This window comes from Eufriesea mexicana, unplaced genomic scaffold (assembly GCF_001483705.2).
Source record: "Eufriesea mexicana isolate 0111107269 unplaced genomic scaffold, ASM148370v2 scaffold474474812, whole genome shotgun sequence".
Lineage (NCBI taxonomy): Eukaryota > Metazoa > Arthropoda > Insecta > Hymenoptera > Apidae > Eufriesea > Eufriesea mexicana.
In genome coordinates this window covers 477,194-497,044 of record NW_016907966.1, presented here as the reverse complement: position 1 = coordinate 497,044, position 19,851 = coordinate 477,194, and the positions used below count along the sequence as shown (strand labels likewise).

Below are 19,851 nucleotides of genomic sequence, written 5' to 3'. Positions count from 1 at the left end.
CATTAACGTAGGTCATATTAAAGCTAATAACTTAATCTGTTTCTTGAAAAGTGTAAAGAAGTATGATACAACAAGATGTAAATGGTATATTAATTTGTTTTATTAGGACAATTAGAAATAGCACTGAAAATCATATTCAGAAATAAATATTAATTATTCTCGATATAATATTCTATCAATATTGAAACGAAGGCTGTTACAGATACTGCTTTACAGGCAGTGCGATCCTTAGAGTAAATAATTTCAGTCAAATAATCATCGCTCTGTAATCAAACATGTTTAGTACCATATAAATGATAGAAAAATTGTGTCTCTTTCGAGATTTTCCTTCGTTCCTCTCTTAGAAAGGATCGAACTGCTAGTTTCATTGTTATTCTATTATGATCATGTCATTCTAGATCGTGCCTTTAAGTAGTATTAATATTAGATTATACCTACGATTAGCACAATATACCAAGTGGTAAAAATCACAATGTAATTTACGTCACGTCCAAACAGCACGCTTTTAAAGTTCAATATCGAGTTTACAATTCATTTATTATTTTGGAGCATTCTTCATTCGCGGCTAGACCATCAAGACTTTTGCACAACCGTATTTTTGATCATTTTTATCTACGTATATTTCTCGAATCTGAAGGTTCTCAAACTTACGCGCGTAAACGATCGATTGTTACTCATAAAATAAATTCAGCATCATATTCTATTTACACATCACGAACATTTATAAATACGGAAGACTCGCAAACTGAAAGCTTAAATTTCAAAATCATCATACGAAGTGAAGGCATGTTGCATATACTAACACGAAATAATTTATTTCCAATTAATACGAATTATATTATAAAATTAATAATTCAACGTACAAAAACAATAGCAAAACTAAACATTCTGTGAAAGTCTAAAATTAATACAATGAGCTATCGATATGATATCCCTAACGCTTTATAAATGACTCGTGAATGTTTCTTGATTTTGCTCTCTCAAAAACTGTTTATACGTGCGGCGCTCGCTTTTTTCCCGAAAACGTCAAGTGGCAATTCCATGGCGAATCGACTGAAAAATCTCGAGAAGCGATTAGTGTGGACAAAAGTTTAATCACGATAAAAAATGGTGTAAATGTATAAAAGGTCCGATTCAAAGGTAGAAAAACTTTTGTCCATACCCCTGCATTTAGTCCAACTTACAGTCTCGTCATCTCAGCACCAACGTGCATAATAACATATTCGTGAAGAATGTCGATTCCATTTTCTTTCATTATCACCTGTTAGACGAATCACAATTATTAAGGATCTAATTAAGACTATATTACAAAATATCGAGTCATAGACAATCGAACACTTCAGTGTTTTACACATAAATTTAATAAGACTCGTTCAATTGAGCGTCATTTTAACGTGATTCTAATTTTATTTTCTATAGAATCGATAATCTCCACGAAATGCGCAAATACCTTCGAAACAATATAGGACTTCTAATATTAAAACATTTAATCGATTTATCTAATTCAATTCTATACTTTCGAAAGAGTACTTGCGTCTTTCTCTAATTCCTCGCCCTTCTCCTAATTCTTAAATTAATTAAAGAAGCAATAAATAATAAATCGTCGAATTCGCAGATGATGATACCTCTAATGAGCTGTACTCTTAGACAGACATTTAGTTAGGCTATAGATAATTGAATCACCGAAGTTTAACCCAATGAATCAATTGCGATCGTACTAAGACCTTTGGGACTGATAGTTGTTTTGAATTGCTCGGGTACGGGATATTCTGCCTACAAAAGATATAAAAGAATTAAAATAGAAATATATGAAAATGCACGAAACTACAGGCTCAAATATTTATTATTATAAAAACTTACATAATCTCCATTTACTCGAGGAACCATAACGTTCATCTCGCTAGATTTGCTGCTAATAAGTTCAACATCTAATGATTCTGAACTCAAATACATCTGACAACCATCTGTTTTATCTATAGAGATTGTGGGAACCTTTCCTAGTACCTGAAATTATTGAAGAACAAAAAGTAAATTAATCTTGAATACACTTTATACACATTATCGATATTTATGCGTCGAGAAACAATTGCCAAATGCATTTTCTACATTTCATGTAGTATAGATAGATTTTTACACCACATTTAACATAACAGACCTCTTTTCAAGATGCATTGGCAATTCGGTAATATTCTTTTCGCATTTACTATTTGAACTATAATTAAAGTTTTATAATTCAAACTACAATTAGAATTTTTTAAAAGTATAATTAGAATTCAATGATCCAAATCAAGCAAAACCTTGTAATATTTCACAACAATTTCCTTGCTTGAAATGTAAATCATTAAGCACTTAATTAATATACACAGGCGGAAATCTTGAACCTGTCCAAATGATCTGTGAAGTTGACTGGAAAGAATGTCCAAAAGCAATAGCAAATTATATTTGGAGTGAAATTGTAACTGATGTCCTCGACTGTTTAAGGAATGAAAGCACAATCTGGCGGGTACAGAGAATTATTATTTTTGACTTGCAATGAATATCGAATTAGAAGTCTATGAATATATGAACATAGCGGTCAGGTAAGTTCTTGCAACTGATAAGACTTTTTATATCTGAACGCTATGTTCACGATTTGCCAAAGAGAAAAAGAAAAAGAAATGTATAGTTATAGTAAAAATATTTGATTAATCATGTTAATAACATTGAAGGTACTGGCTATATTTTTGATATGCATTATACTACTACGTATAATATGTTCCAAACCAAAATGTAATGACACTGCAATGGATAAAAACATCCTCAATAAAGTTGGATATAAAATGGAAGACCTTGAATTGAAAGTTAACATTCTGACATATAAACTCCAATATGGTACATGGCCTTTACCTCATCAAATTAAAAAATCACACTTCAGGAAGAATTTGCGAAATCTTAGACTAACTCTATCTAATCCTAATGGCCGCAATAATTGGATTAAACATGTATTATTAAGGTAAAATAAATATATACTATAATACTGAAATAATTTATTTCGTTTTATTATTTTTTTCATGAGATTATATATCATTAAATACCAACATTTTTTAGTTTTATCAAAATCTTAAAATCATATCTATAAATTGTAAACATCTTTTCCACTTTGTACCTCTCTTTTTCATCTTTTAACTTTTAGTAAAAAATCTAATTCCCATAAATATCATAAATTACTCGTGAGTCTAACATTAAAATTCTAATAGAATTTTATTAAAAATTGAAACATCTGTTTGTGCTCCTTTTAGCCCTAGGCAAAACGAATCATATGTTTCATACTCAAAGTATTATCCTTCGGAATACCATCTAACAGAACTGTTTGATGCAAAGAAAAAAAGTATGTACCACTATCTCAGACAAGAAAATTTGCCATTAGAACACAGCAGTAAATCTTCCAAAAGCAGCAGTGATAAATCTCTAAAGTACAATCATATGAACAAAATGTTGTCTGAAATATATTATTGGCATATTAATACAATTTTATTTTCAGAATAAATTTTAAGTTTAGAAATATGATCAACCAGAGACATCGTGAAACATTCAGAAACGAAAATTTTGATGCGCAATATCGAAATGCAATATCCGTTCCACTATTTTCAAGAAAAAGATACAATAAGTCTGGAAAAAAATTGAGAAGAGGATCAAAGAACATTGAAACCAGGAAGATGAGTTCGACTTGTAAGAAATATATGAAAACCATGGACGATTGCAAACGATATTTGAAGCAACTACACGAGAGCAATAAAAATCTTGGATTGATTAGCAGTTCATCCGAAAGTAGTAATGGACTTCCAATTAAAAATTGTTGGTCAGATGTACAGGTAAATTGAACGAAATATTGCAAAAATAGTATGAATATAAGAATGACATATCTGATTCTATTATAGCAACAAAAATGTGTTCCTGTAAAAGATCAAATTAAATTGTATGGAGGTATCCAAGAAAATGGAAATAAGAAAAAAGAAATTAAAAAGGAGAGCATTGAAAATACAGATAAAAAAGAAGAAAATAATGAACAATGTTTAGAGCTATCAAATGCAATTTACCCAGTTCTACAATTAACTGATAAACGTTTACTACCTCCAAAAATGAATATATCATTTTGTGCTGATATATTTCCCCAGCAATTAACTACAAAAATGTTAGTTCCAAAATCATGTGAACGCGGAAAATATATGAAAACGTCTCAAGAAGCATTATACCAAGTAAAAAAAAAGTTAGAGAGCTTACACAATGTCCTGCGCATGTATGAGTTGCAAAATGTTGAAATAAAAACACCAGAAAAACAAGAAAACAATAATAAAACAAATAGCATTTCTCAGAACACCACAAACACACTTGTCTCAGCTACAATAGAAGTTCATAACAAGAACAAAATCAAAAGAAATAAAATGAATTTTAATAATAATACCAGAAATGATACTAGGGAAATTGAACAAACAACTTCCAACAGTTCTGAACAATATGAAAGTGACGAAACTGACAGAAATTCTATAGTATCTATTCAAAATTATTCCAATATGTTTAACGCATATCGTATAAATAATATAGATGATTCTGCTTATTTACTTATGAAAAAATTTGAGCCAAAGATACCTCATACAAGTAATCATGAATTAAATATAATTCCAAATAATCAGATTGTATATTCCTCTAGTATCACATATGAAAAAATACCTGAGAGAATATATTATTCTATTTCATCTGATTCTTCTGAGGGAAAGAAAATTAAGAAGAAAATATCTGTATCAGAAAATTTCATATTACCAGATGTATACATAAAGAATAGTCAAACAAAATCAATCAGTTCCTTTGACCAATATCCAATTCCAATGGAAACTGACGAAGATACAATAATGTCACCAACTTCAAGTCACACAGAAATATCAAAAGAAAGTGAATGTGAAGATAAATCAACAGCATTGTTACTTCAAGAAGCACTGCAATTCAAGAAGGCACTATTAACGCGCGTTGAATTGGAAAAACTATGTTACATAAATGACAAGAAAACAGAGATAGATAATGAATCTATATTAGATCATGGGAAACACTCTTATGTTGATAATAATTTCCAATCAAAAGTTTTAGACATTATATCAGAGGAACAATCGGTTAGCAGTTCTACTGAAAAAGCAAGTAGAACTTATATGTTTTTCAATTTGAAACAAGATAAACAATTCAACAATAATGTATTAGACTTTACCCAACAAAATGATGTAAGGGATTTAACTACACATAAAAAATATTTAGACTCAAAACACAGTCTTGATTCATCCTCTGAATATTTTAGCTTTTGTAATATAACTCAGGAAAGAGATAGATTTAATAATAATCGACTATCTTTATCAAAGCATAACCATTTTCAAGGAAACGAGTCCTTAAAAGTTATTTCAAATAATTTGCAAATAAAATGTTTGAATGATACTTTAGATAAGTCTGATGAAAAACTTATGACATTTGCAAATTGTTTGGATACAACAAAAGCAAATATAAATGAACAAAAAACATGTTATGATTATATATATGAAAAAGAGAGATACAAAGAACATTTCATACGTATGAATGATATAAATGAATTTATAAACCGAAATATTGATAATGCGGAATTGTTTTCGCAAAATTTAGATGAAATTCCTTTGAAAGAGAAATTTGAAAGTTCAAACAAATATATGGATCCTAATTTTTTGAGCGCCGAATCTTTAAATCAATATGCCAATATTAAATATACTAAAAATACAAAAGACAATACATTAAATGTAAAACTAAATGTATCAGATAGTAAAAAATATATAGAAGATCATGAAATTTTATCATGCAACCCAAATTTGATTTTAAAAAGAAATCCTGGTGCATGCTCATTAATCGAACAAACGACATTACACACAAATGTAGATGAAAGATTGGAAATACACAATATGATTGCAACTAAAAATTCAATATATGAGTTATCACCCAGTGACAGTAAAACAACTTCACTTGAAACAAATTTAATACAGGATTCATTAACATCCAGTATAAATCAATCAAATGATTCTAACATTCCAGAACCACCTTCTGTAACAGTATTAATCAACAAGAAATTAAATGAAGAAAAATTATGTTTAGACTGGTCGAATATTAATAACGATTTCAGTGATGATGGTATTAATGATATAAAAACATGTTCAACAAATATGATTACTCTTCAAAAATATGATACAACAAACATAAATAACTATAAGAAAACAGACATTTGTTATAATAAAAATGATAAAATTCAAAATGAGAAAAATAATTCGACTGTAGAAAATTTATTTACAGATCTAAATAAAAAAGAATTGATTAATGAGATGGACTTTTATAAATCTTACTCCAACCTTATTTCTCCACACAGCAGTATATATTTTACAGATGAAGCTTCAAGTTCTACTACAAAATTAAATAATGCACAATCAAAAAATTTTAGAGATTATTTTAATATGTACACACAAAATGATATGAAAAATAAATTATATTATGAAGATGAAAATTTAAAAAATATTGGAAATACCGAAACACTTTCTACTCCTATATTAAATGAAACTAAAGAAACGAAAATCATAACTACAATAAATACTAACACATCTATCATCAAAGAATCAAGTAATACATTTAATGTGGAACAAACTTTATCAGAATCTAATAGAACAGAGAACGAAATTGATTCATTTCCTTCCAACAATTATGCAAAAAATATTGATACATTGTTAATTAATGAAACAAAAACTTCAAAACAAGAAAACGAAATTTTGAACAGGAAATCTTCAATTTTATACGAAGATACTGACAATTATAATTTACTATTCACAGAAAATGTTTTGACTCATGAAGTACCATCTAGTTCGGTAATAAATAATATCGAAAAATTAGATTTAGAAGAATATACTGTCTCATCAAATTTATCTTCACGTCAAATTTCTCCAAAAGAAACGAAAGAAAATAAAATAATGAAAAGAACAAACACGACAGTAGAATCACGAAGCGATGAAAACTATACTTCAAAATGTGAAAAATTAAAAAAACCGATAACTTTACAAAATGTAAAAAATTTTAAATCTGATTTGTTAAACAATATTCCAATTAAAGAGGAAAATAATACAAATATAACATTCTCAAAATTAAAAGATTTATCCACAGTATCTAGATGTAATACAGAAGATAATATTAAATTAAATAAAGAAAAATCGCAAATAAGTTTTCAAATAAATGAATCATTAAAAGATGTTACACTTCGGTCACATGAGTTTCCAAGTAACGTAAAATCAATAAATCACACTCGATCATTCGAAACTAAATTACATTTAGAAGGTCCTTCAAAACCTTCACCACCAACACTGAAAACGTCCTCAAAATCTTCCATACCAATTCTAAAAAGTCGATTGGAAGCAACTCGAAAGACCGAAAATAAATCACGACCTAAGAGTCCAATGAGAGGACCATTAACGATGACTATGTTCTGGAAAGACAGTTTATACGAGAAAAATCCAAATATAGCAGATGAAATTCAAGTAGAAGGTAAATCAAGAAATAAGGATCCATGTGGTAATCATAAACAAGATTCAATAAAAACAGATATTGTTCACAATAAAAATGAAAATGCTGGCAATAATATCACTCCAAAAAAACATATTGTAATATATGTTAATATATTCACAAAATATGACCATAATACGACAAAAATAGTAGATCCAATTAAATTTCTAGAATATATTAAAAATAGAAAATTAAGTATACAACAACTAGAAGAAAATCAAACTAAAGAAAAAAATGATGAATTTCGAGATATTTTTGCAGAGAAGGAAAAAAATACGATGCATAAAATTGTGACTGTCGTTTCTTCCGTTATAAAAGATAATGAGTTAGACCAAAATATCACGACTAATTTATCAACATTGAAAACAGAAGAAGATTCATTGACAAATATTTTATTAAATGGGAAATTAAAAAATATATGTTTCCTATCTGTCGAACAAAGGGAAATCGATGTAACTGCTAAACCTTCTGTTATTGATATAAGTACATCAATATCAGATTTAGATAATATTTCAAAAACATCAAAAAATACATTAAACAAATTTCAAATACGTGGAACACCTAAGGAATTAAACAATGAAGAGTATATAGCATTACTAGAAATTCTCCATCAGGAATCGAATTTTGTACATCTACAAGAATTGCAAAACATCTGTAAGAAACTTATATTAGAATGTTAAAAAATCTAAGTAAAATAAAATCACAAATAATATTAATTATCTATACTTATAAAATTCATGATTGAGAATTGCTTTCATATTTTTGTAACATTACACTTTTTTTTCCCAATATAGAACATGTACTTCATGTAATTATATTGTATATATATATTGGAAATAAATATATTTTTACACAATATTTTATCAAAACTATTAGATGCCATGCATCTTTTATTGACAGTAAAACTAAATAACATACCTGCATTTGTACACTCTGACAATTGACAAATTCAATGCTGGACACAACAGAATCAAAAACAATAGATGATTTACGACATGAATCCATAACAACGGAATTAACCTTGCCTTTAATAATTAAAGTGCTATCTTGACATCGAAACATGTAGATTACATTGTTCATTTCCACATTGTCAATAACCAAATCTTTATTACCTTTATGGTATTCCTATAACAAAAACAATATGTCTCATGAATCAAATAAATTTTTATTAAAATAAAATAATAAATACTTACAACAAGCCATTTTTTTCCATCTCTAGTAAATACAGGAGGTTTATCAATTGGTGCATTTGCTGGTGGTACTGTTTTTGTTGGCATAGCATTACCGACAATGGGTGCTTTAAATGGTGCTGGTCCAGTTCTTAAGGAAGGATTTTTATGTGTTTGCATATCTGATGTGACTTTCTTTAAATCTGTGAAATAATGATTCATTTTACAAATCTTGTCATTTAATAAAATCAGCATTTAATACTATATTAAATTTACTCTTTGTAATAGCTTCTCCTTGATTAATTTCGGCGAAAAGAGCACTTCTATCATCGGTAATATTTGCTGGTGTTATATCTCCCATTGGCATGCATGGTGGTGGTGGTGGTGGTATACCTGTTGGTACAGTGCCAGTTTTTGCCCACACAAGTCCTGTTGTGTGATGCTGACGCACATATTGCTGAAGATCACTTAGTGTCTGTATCCAAGCTTTGCACCATTCAGCATGTACTTTATCTCTGTAGATATAAAAGACTAAATGAATTTTGCATCAGTAATTAATTTATAAACAAAAATAAATATCACAAAAAACAATAAGCAAACACTTAATTTATTATTAGGTTTAACTAATAATCTATAACAAAGACTTACTTTTCTTTCCATTCCTTTAAGACACGATTTGTATAAAATTGCCCGGCATCATTCATTTCTTTTACATAAGGTGCTGGAGTAGGTGATATTGCAACCCATCCTAAAGCTGGAATACTTTCACTAATTGCAGATAAATGATTGAAAAACTGAGACCCTCTATTTTTCTCACGAAACTCTTGAATTTGTTGAATTTGCTTGGATGTAGGTACAAGAAGAGAAATTTGTTCTGACTGGTTTGCAGGTGCTGGGCGACTTGCTGCAGTTTGAATGAATTGCAACTGAATCCTATGGAAAATAAATCAGTACTTAATAATTTACATAAACGTATATAGAGTATGCAATATAAAAATTGAATGATGCAATACTAACTGAAATACTTTTTCTACTAGCTTACTGTGGGTAGCTACATCACCACCAATTTTTTCACTCAGTTGTAAATATTCTTTTACAGGACCAGCTAAAAAATCTTCATAGCCTGTGACTGACATACTGTTAAATTTATCTGATATTTTCTTGTCTGTTGAATGAACAGGTGAGGCAGACAGTACTGATTCACAATTTTTAACTGGCTGAGACCGTTTTGGTGATGGTGTATTTGTTTGAACAGCAGAATCTTGAGTTTCGGTAACAGATTGTGCTTTTACTTTCTCCAATCTCCTTGTGACGTTTTCTAATCTATTCACCAACTCTTCTAAATGTTCTTCCTTATCGCTAGCTTCACAACCTTTAATTACAATACATTTTTATAAAATAGAAATATTCTGATGTAGCTAATATAGAAAAATTATAATTTTTTTATTTTGCATAAAATAAGTATAAACACATAAAAAGTAAACAAAATTTAATATAAGTATTCATCAAATTTAATAATAAAATAAATGCAGTTTGGAAAAGTAATATCTAAAAATTTTGTTGAGTTACAACTAACAAATTATTAATAACAATCATAGTATAAAATTTTTGGTAATTCAAGAAAATATACTCCAGAAAGTTCGCATTTATAGCGGGTACATTAAATATAGAACGAATGTATAAATAGTTATGTCAACATCCACAGCTACTAGATCATTATGTTGCAAGCAACATTTAATGTTAAAAATAAATTTATGTATGCTTGACAATTTTTACGCAAATTAAATTTATGATGACACATTATAATTGTATGATGACATATAATGACACATTTGAGTAAACTCTATAAAAATAAAATATATTGAATAACATAATAATCTCCACATCAGAAGAAATTCGCAATACTTAAATTGTTATAAACACTCATAAGATGTAAAAGAATTAAGATTATAGTATAATCTGCCTTAAATTATGCTATTTCTAAATGTATATCAAAAAATTAATTAATGTACAAATAAATAATTCGTTACCAATACTTCAGCTTGTTATCAACACCAATCTAACTTCGAAGTTACACTTCGTTTAATTATTCTTTTAACTTTAAATCAAAATTTATTCCTACGTGAACAAAAGCTTCTACAGACAAAATCTTCTAGTCTTCTCAGAAACGCTTGAAGAACTAAGCTACAGTTCTAATGATATTCATCGCGGGTGTGTACCGCGGCCTATTCTTAGGAAATCTGCGAAAATTGAATCATGCGTGGGTAGGTACCATTTTGTATGGAATCTCACGCATTCATAAATATTTAATAATTAAAAATTCGTCACATATCTACACATGTATCGTGTTAACACACTCAAATACAAAATATTTCACAAAGCAATGACATGTACTTATTTATATGAAAGTAAAAAATGTATATTTTGTTGCTGTTTTATACTTGTAATTAAAACAAGATGAAATTTTCGAACCTTCAAGAAATAGTAATTATAACTTTCAGTATTTTTAGCAACTGTTTTAAATACTTTAAAAATTCTCCATTTTTTAAATAAAAATAATCTTTGAAATAATACACCAAAAGTTGATAGATAAATAGGTCAAAATGTAAAAATAGAGTGACTAATGCCGAAACGCTATGTTGAATTGTAGAAAACAATAAAGTTTCAAACTTCTGCCACAACTCAAAAACAAATGCGCTGAGAAACAATTAACAAGATAATACGCTCTTTTATCTCAACTATAGTGTAGTATACTGATATGTTTATCCATAATGTTTAAGTTTCAATAAAAGCATAAAATATTTAAAACTAAATATTTATGAAAACACATTTTAATTTTGTACTCTTTTACTCGATGAACGATATAATTGAAAAATTACATCAGACAAAAAATGTAAAAATATCGATATACATACATACAGAGTATTTTAGGACAAGTATATAAAATATTAATTAGAAAGATCTTTTAAGAGACTTCGTCTTTTTGCAAAAAGACATCTACAAATTCTATATTCTCATCTTGTTAACTTCGTAATTTTTAAATTTTACTATAAATTTCATTGCAATAGATAGTTAAAATATATCTAATTCCGTACAAAAATATTGTAATCTGGATAAAAATTTAATCAGATATATTAAATAAATTTTCAATCCAATTGAAAAATTCTTTAAGTTACAATTACAAAAATAGTTTTCATAAGATCTACGTTCGCATGACATACTGAATATGGTCACAGTAAAGTATTTTCTTCCCGTCCTGAATCATAATTAATAAATACAAATAAATCGTTTCAATTATAATCTAATACTTTCAAATAAATAAATAAATAAATTCTAACAGAAAATTTAGAAATCATAGAAAGTAAAAAATTGATTTAGGGTGAACGCTAACCGGCGTGCACCATTGGTCCCAGTGGGTCAAATCTCACTCTGTGCTCCGTCGCGTTTTGCGCGGCTTGTAATAAATCAGAGAAGAATCTGTGACGTCTTAAAGCTAGTTCGTCGCGAGCAACCGGCGTGGCCGGTGGTTCCTGCATTCCACTGCACTCTTCCGAGTCGTGCTCGCCATCTTCCTCTTCTGAGAGCCACCGAGGAATTGACGAAACTGCGCATCGTATACCCGAATATAGACACTTCATCTATCTATAAGTTATTCAATAAGTACAATTTCCCCATTCGTAATTTGAAGCAATCTAACGCATTTCAAACTCTAGCAATATGATAACGAAATTCATTATTTACTGCGAAATTATTTTCAGTCAATCTCAATGTTCGTTATCATTATTAATAAAGTAAATAAAATATGAAAAATTTTGAAAAAATGGCGGGAAAATAAGCAATGGAAGGAGCAAATTGCACGTTTTAATTTATCAAGCAAAATTCCTCAATAAAAATATACCTGGTGGCGTCTTTTTATTCGCGTTGGTATCGTTCGGACAAGCTTCGAAAACGGAATCATCACCTTCCTCCTCCGGTCCATCATCGATCGTTCTCTCAATATACGCGGAGGAGTCATAAAGATTGGTTTTAACGCTGGTAGGAATCCCAGAATTCAGTATTGCTTTCATCATTCCATCGCCGCCAACCCCATCATCGATTCCATTTACATCGTCATTTTCCCCTACTTTTCCAGTACCACTCACATCTTTAATTCCATTCGTCGCGCCATCTTCGTTTCTCATCTTCGTTCGATTACTCGCACTTTCGGTATCACTCTCATTATCGCCGTCCTTCTTGCCATTCGATTCGTTTATCGATTTCGTTCGTAATCGCGAATTATCAGTGACCTCGTCACGCTTACCGGAAGGCAACGGACTCTTAACAGTTAGATCGTCGACCACTTCCGCGCTGCTATTCTCCATCGACGGAGAAACTTTCTCAAATTTCTGTACGTCACCGTTCAACTTCTCTTCTCGCCCGATCGGCCCGCTTTCCACGACCTTCGAGGAATCGATGCCAACTAACTGCGAGTCAACAGTTTTCTGAATTTGCTTCGGCGTCGGTTTCGCCACTTCGCCGTTCGGCTTCTCCTTCTTTGAACTCTTGTTGCACACACAGCATTTAAACATCGTCAATATCGATTATAGATTTCCGTTGTTTCAGCAATAAACGCTTTCGGCGCTTTCAACCGAACTTCGGTGCTTTCAAACTGATAGCTTTCTATATATAAATCACGCGGCTTTTTCACCCGATATCGCTTTATGTCGACACTGTCGATCCGTTCGAATCAATCGATTTGAAAAATGCGATAAAATTTATCGATATATTTCATACGTATTAACGAGAGAGAGGTGCAAACTCACAATAACGTGAATATAGTTAACATTGTAACAATGTAAAATATTGACGATTAATTTAAAATTTCGTGTTTTTGTTTCAGATTAAATATCGTACTTTGGTTTGAACAATTATAAATAGAAAATGACATATATGCTTTTTAATATAATATATAACGATTATTGACTTGAAATATTATTGAAAATAATAACGAGTAATATATCAGATAATGTAAGAACACTTTAGTATTTAGGCTCAAGTTTAATGCTGACCCCTCACAGCCGCAATATAACTGGTACTTGAATATTTTAGCTCTGCTGGTCCTTCTCAGGCAACGGAACTAAAAGACTGAATATTTCGTTTCAACCGGATTTCCCACGGGAATCACGCACTATAAATTGTTCAGTGTACTACCGTATGAATTACATTTGCTCACAGCCGGTTTATGTGTTTACCGTGTGTATCCATTAATATTGTAAAGTAGCAATTAAATCGCGTATTAGCAAAAGAATAAGATCAATAATTAGCACCTTTTAGTTCTTTGCTTTATACAAACTGTTAAACATGTAATATTAACAACGTACATCGAAAGAGCTATATTTATTATTATCGTTAATATAACAGAGATAAAATATTTATCTAATTTTTATCAAACTTATTTTATTCTTTTAACGACTCAAATTCCCATCCTATTATATGTAACAATTTTTATAAACAATTTCGTAACATTCTCATAAGAAGTATAAAGTCATTTATAACACTTTCAAGGAATCCTACGTAGATGAGATCTATACCTCATATTTTCCCCGCGAATTTCTCTTGATGGCGCGATGATCGATTTCAACAACGCCCAAGTTTACGTTTCCGAGATCAGCATAACAGATATATATATATAAAAGGATATTGTACATCCACTAAATTTACTACAATTATATTTAAGAATATTATAACATTTCTTTAATGTTCCAAATATTAAATACTATCTTATAACGTTGTTCAATTGCAGGAAATAACAAGAAATACGGAAATGATAAATTTCGCGTCAGAAGAAATACACGTTCTTTTTGTTAATAACCATACATTTTTTTAAATATACGCTGCATCTGTATTTCTCATAATCGTAACAGCGAAAATGAAAATAAAATTTAGAAATTCTATAGTTAATAAAACTCAACGGATGAACATACACGTATATCTATCATCACAAGCACATGTTTCAATGCATACAAGTGACGCGACGAATGAAATCACGGGCGAATAAACGTTCGATCGTCAGAGAAAATTTACATACATTTATCTGCAATGAATCACTTTTACTAACTCAGTTGTGCAGAACACAATTGACGATGTATATTAATACCGTATGTCAGGCGAGGTTATTATGTACCGCCAAGAGATCAATCTTCACTCAAAAATTTGTACAACGTATGTTAAAATTTTTACTCTTTTAACCTATCGACTTACATACAATACTACATAGCTTCATTGATACAACAAAATTTGTTTGACCTTTTGGACACCACCCAAATATTTAAGAAATGACAAACGTTTCAAATCACTTCGAGTTATTTCAATTGACACTCTAAAGAAGGACAAACTCGAATAATAATGCGCATTACGACTGTAAATCTTGAATTAATTCACGAGATCCGTAAGGGTGGAATGTCCACCCTCAAAAACAGTCTACTTTGGAAGCAGCCGGCGTAATGCTCTATCGCTTTAGGTTTCGACCGGCACTCGGCAGTGCTGCCACAGGGTGGTCGAGACCCGAAATTGTTGCAAGTTCTTTAGGTAAAGAGCCACGTGCACTGCAGGACTTTCGAAATCTAACTTCATTTCTAACAGAACTAACAAACCTCAAGCTACAACTATTCACAACAATTAGAAGATCAATGTATTACTTTTGTTAAAAACTGATATTGAAAACATAAATGTCATTACTAATAAAAAATGAAGTACTGCCAATTTAAAATTAGGTATTATTATACTGCTAGTATAAAAACAGTATTTTATATTATATTAGATTTTATAATTTATCATGCACAAGAATGATGATCAAATTCAGAATGACTTATATTACAAACCATTTCCGCTATAACTATAAGCGTATTTTTTATCATACCTCAGTGTAAATATATATATATAACTTCCATTGATAACAAAAAATTTTATCTGAGTAGAAAAAAGCTGAAATATAATCATTTTATAAATCACATCAAATACTGCTAATAAACTTATAAATAAATTCAAATATTATACATTATAATATAAAACTACAATGTATTGTATTATTTATAAAAAATATTACATAACGATTAATGTAAAAAAGTAAAGAAACATTGAGAAGTTAGTACATATACAAATTCTGATTTTTCGCCAGACGTATTTAACTGTATAATAATTGTATTAATTTTATAATCAATACTCTTTATGTTCGCATATGGCTTATTTGCAAAAACGGTATAATGGATTAATATAACATGTTAATTTTAATAATTTATTACAGTCTTGTAGAACATTAAACACAGTAATATCTACAAACTGTTGTATTATATCCAAGAAAAAAGAAAAACAAAAATTAATTTATACTCACGATGTTGCCACATATTTAAAACCTTTTTATAAGCACCTGGTATCATTCGAAAATTATCTTCTACCGCTTTATTAACTTCGGACATTTCAAAATAAATTTTGTTGACTACTATATAAATAATTGTTACAAAAATAATAATAGACAAAATATAAAAACTGATGCCTTCGATATGTAACTGATGAATGATAATAACGGACTCACATCGTCAGCTTTCACGATGGAATTTTAATCTCGCGTCAGAATCACAGGACCGTATCATATAACCAACCTAATAATACAAAATCTCAATAATGAATATTTTGATAATTACTAAATAGATAAAATTATTATATACCAAAAATTGTAATTTTAAATAAAAATAATCAATCATTTTTATAAATGTAGATATATACACAAATCGGCCATAAATTTAAATTTAATTAATCAATACATTAAATAGATATATCTTTATATAAACAACGAAATTCGAATACATTTTTCCATTATAAACATGTTACTTGTGACAAATTACAAATCTTAATTTTTGTAACATGCATAAAATATAATAATTCAAATATGTTATTTAGTAGGTTTTATATAATTTGTTAATATTTAATACAAAGTATTAAGATACGTTACCAGGTGTCAAGTATCAGGTGCAGCATAGTATGACTCACAATTGAAACACAGCAAGAGATATACACAAGTATAACCATGTACATAACCAAACTAAATACACTTTCATATCTTTAAAAAAAAAAAAAAACACACACAAATCCAATTGAATCACTTATTAAATATATAATATACTATATTTTTCGTATACCCATATATATATATATATATATATATATATATATATATATATATATATATATATATATATATATATATGTATATGACATTAGAGTATAGATAATGTAAACTGCGGAAACCTCGTAAATAGTACAATGTTTTCAGCACAGCTACTATGTATTTAGCGACAGTGGGATGTATTCACTATTACTTGAAAAATGTGTATTTACTTACCAGTATGAAAACTTACTGAAATTCAGCAACATGTACACTATCACTTTATGAGAGTTAACTAAATAACAACTCAACAATTGTGATACACAAGTGATAAGAATTCAATCTGACAACATTACTACATACACTGGGGCGTTTGCCGGATACCGGAAGTACTACTCTTGCTATTGTGTGAGTTTAGAATTCTTGATTGCACATGCGCCTACGTTCAAATATTATCTTTAAAAAAAATTTATCCTAATTCTATAATATTGTTTTAAGATTGTAACTATCATATTAATAAAATTGAAAAATAAAAATGTTTCTTACATAATAAATCAATATACTTATCTTATTACTGAAATAATTTTGAACTTATATTTATATATTGTAATTACAATTCTTAATCTTTCATTTTCATAATATAATTAAAATGGTAATAAAATGCTTATAAAGTTTCTAAATAAATTTTTAAATTAATGTCTCAAATATATTTTAAGATAATATTTTGAATATTCCGCACTGATGTGTGTATGTATATATATCAGTGCTGCCATCTGGTTTTTATTTAGTTCTTCGTAAGAAGTAACCTTTATATGTTGCTTACACTGAATTACGCTGAGTTGAAATTAGTCTTATCTGGTATTTTAAGCAATATTTATCATTATGAGATTTAAAAATTGATAATACTTTACAGTATTAATGCAGTATTAATTATATGTTTTCAAAATATAATATTAGTATCATAAATTTGTGTAATTACTTAAAAAAGTGATATACTATTTAAAGTATATATTTTAAAGCAGGGTATATAAAATATCATACAATCGAAAATATGAGCACAAAATTTATATTTATTGAATCAATGAACATTCTAAGTACAATACCTCAGTATCATATATTACTAGGAACTTTTTTGATTTTATGGCTTATTTGGTTTATTAGTAAAAGATATTTCAATAGTCATGAAAGAGCATTAAATGAAGATGAAGTTGAAAAAAAACTTGCAGAATGGAATCCTGAACCCCTGATAAACAATCCACAAACAAATCATTTATCATTAAATCCGAGATGTGTAACATCTAGAGCTGGTAAAAGAATAGTAGTAGATGGTAAAGATTGTTTGAATTTAGGTACACACAATTACCTAGGTTTAATTGAAAACAATGAAATAGAAAAAGATGCAATAGCAGCAATAAGAAAATATGGAGTAGGTTCTTGTGGTCCACGTGGATTTTATGGTACTGTTGATGTTCATCTTGAGTTAGAAGAACGTTTAGCAAATTATACAGATACTGAAGAAGCAGTTGTATATTCATATGGATTTAGTACAATTGCATCTGCAATTGCAGCATATTGTAAGCGCAAAGATCTTGTCTTTGTAGATGAAAGAGTAAATTTTGCTATACAAAAAGGATTAGATGCTACTAAAGCTAATATTAATTATTTTAAACATAATGATGTGAATGATCTTTATGATTTATTGTCTAAACAAGAAAAGCTTGATGAACAAAATCCTAAAAAGGCAGCTAAAACTAAACGTTTTTTAATAGTTGAGGGTATTTATATGAATACTGGAAATATATGTCCATTACCAGAGTTACTTTCATTATGTAGAAAATATAAATTAAGAATATTTATTGATGAATCAATATCATTTGGAACTCTTGGTGAACATGGGAAAGGTATTACTGAACACTTTGGTATTCCTAGACATGAAATTGATATGATTATGGGTAAGTAATATTTTTAATAATTTTTATTATATATTATATTTTATACACTTTTTTGTAAATATAATTTTTATTATATTTGATGTATTTTTAGGATCCTTAGATTGGGCCATGGGATCTATTGGAGGCTTTTGTGTAGGTACATCATTTGTTATTGAACATCAACGCTTATCTGGACTTGGATATTGCTTTTCTGCATCTTTACCACCTCTCTTAACATCTGCTGCTATTACTTCTTTAGATATTATGAAAAATAATCCACAGATATTTAAATCATTAAAGAATAATTGTATAGCTATAAATAATGGGCTTCAAAATATTCATTGCTTAGAATGTTTAAGCTTTCCAGAATCCCCAGTAAAACATGTATATTTAAAAAATAGAATGGACCGTACTACAGAAGAAGAAGTACTTTCTAAAATCTCTAACAGATGTATTGAAAATAATTTAGCAATTATAACACCTGTTTATTTAGAAGCAGAAAAAAATTTACCTAGGCCTAGTCTTAGGCTTTGCATTTCTACACTTCTCAACAAAAATGATATTGATTTTGCATTGAACATATTAAAAAATTGTGCTGAAGAAATTCTATCAGTATAAATTAAAATAAAATAAAAAATGTCAGAATAATGTTTTAAAATTAATTCATACTTTACACGCAAATTATTTCTATCTATTCATCAATATATAGTTATTTATATATTGTTTAATTACAAAAAGATCACATTCATTATATGTACAAAATATTTTCCTTTTCTATAAGCATGACTTTATTTTTTATTCAGTAGTGTGCTGCATCATTTTGTTACATTAAATATTGTGTATTGTAAAGATTAATTTAAAATGTATTCTAAATTTAAAATATACATGTATATTATGTAATATTTCAAAGAAGTGAATAAATAAAAAACATAGTGTGTTCTCTTTATTGTTCATTTTATGCTGTAATAATTTATAAATTTCTTATATTGCATGTATACTATCAAAATACTTAAAAAAGACAATTGTATTT

At 28.7% G+C, this 19,851-nt stretch overlaps 2 protein-coding genes across 4 annotated transcripts; one reads left to right on the top strand and one right to left on the bottom strand.

Moving 5' to 3' along the window:
* Positions 1 to 108: 108 nt before the first annotated feature.
* capt (adenylyl cyclase-associated protein 1) lies at positions 109 to 16,138 on the bottom strand. 3 transcript variants are annotated; one of them, XM_017903013.1, is made up of 9 exons: positions 12,649 to 13,333; positions 12,142 to 12,354; positions 9,768 to 10,122; positions 9,399 to 9,683; positions 9,027 to 9,265; positions 8,775 to 8,953; positions 8,500 to 8,706; positions 1,861 to 2,004; positions 109 to 1,773 (listed from the first exon to the last, which is right to left on the bottom strand). In XM_017903013.1, exons 1-9 carry the CDS (start codon positions 13,316 to 13,318, stop codon positions 1,690 to 1,692), a joined length of 2,376 nt encoding a protein of 791 aa, XP_017758502.1. In that variant the 5' UTR covers positions 13,319 to 13,333; the 3' UTR covers positions 109 to 1,689. The 3 variants fall into 3 exon arrangements, with proteins under 3 accessions (XP_017758502.1, XP_017758520.1, XP_017758511.1); XM_017903031.1 differs by lacking the exons at positions 12,142 to 12,354; positions 12,649 to 13,333 and adding an exon at positions 16,120 to 16,138 and having other exon boundaries at positions 115 to 1,773; XM_017903022.1 differs by lacking the exon at positions 12,142 to 12,354 and having other exon boundaries at positions 115 to 1,773; positions 12,649 to 13,305.
* A 1,777-nt stretch (positions 16,139 to 17,915) lies between these two features.
* On the top strand, positions 17,916 to 19,439 carry Spt-I (serine palmitoyltransferase subunit I). The gene is made up of 2 exons (XM_017902693.1): positions 17,916 to 18,842; positions 18,934 to 19,439. Exons 1-2 carry the CDS (start codon positions 17,942 to 17,944, stop codon positions 19,437 to 19,439), a joined length of 1,407 nt encoding a protein of 468 aa, XP_017758182.1. The 5' UTR covers positions 17,916 to 17,941.
* The last annotated feature ends 412 nt before the right edge of the window (positions 19,440 to 19,851 follow it).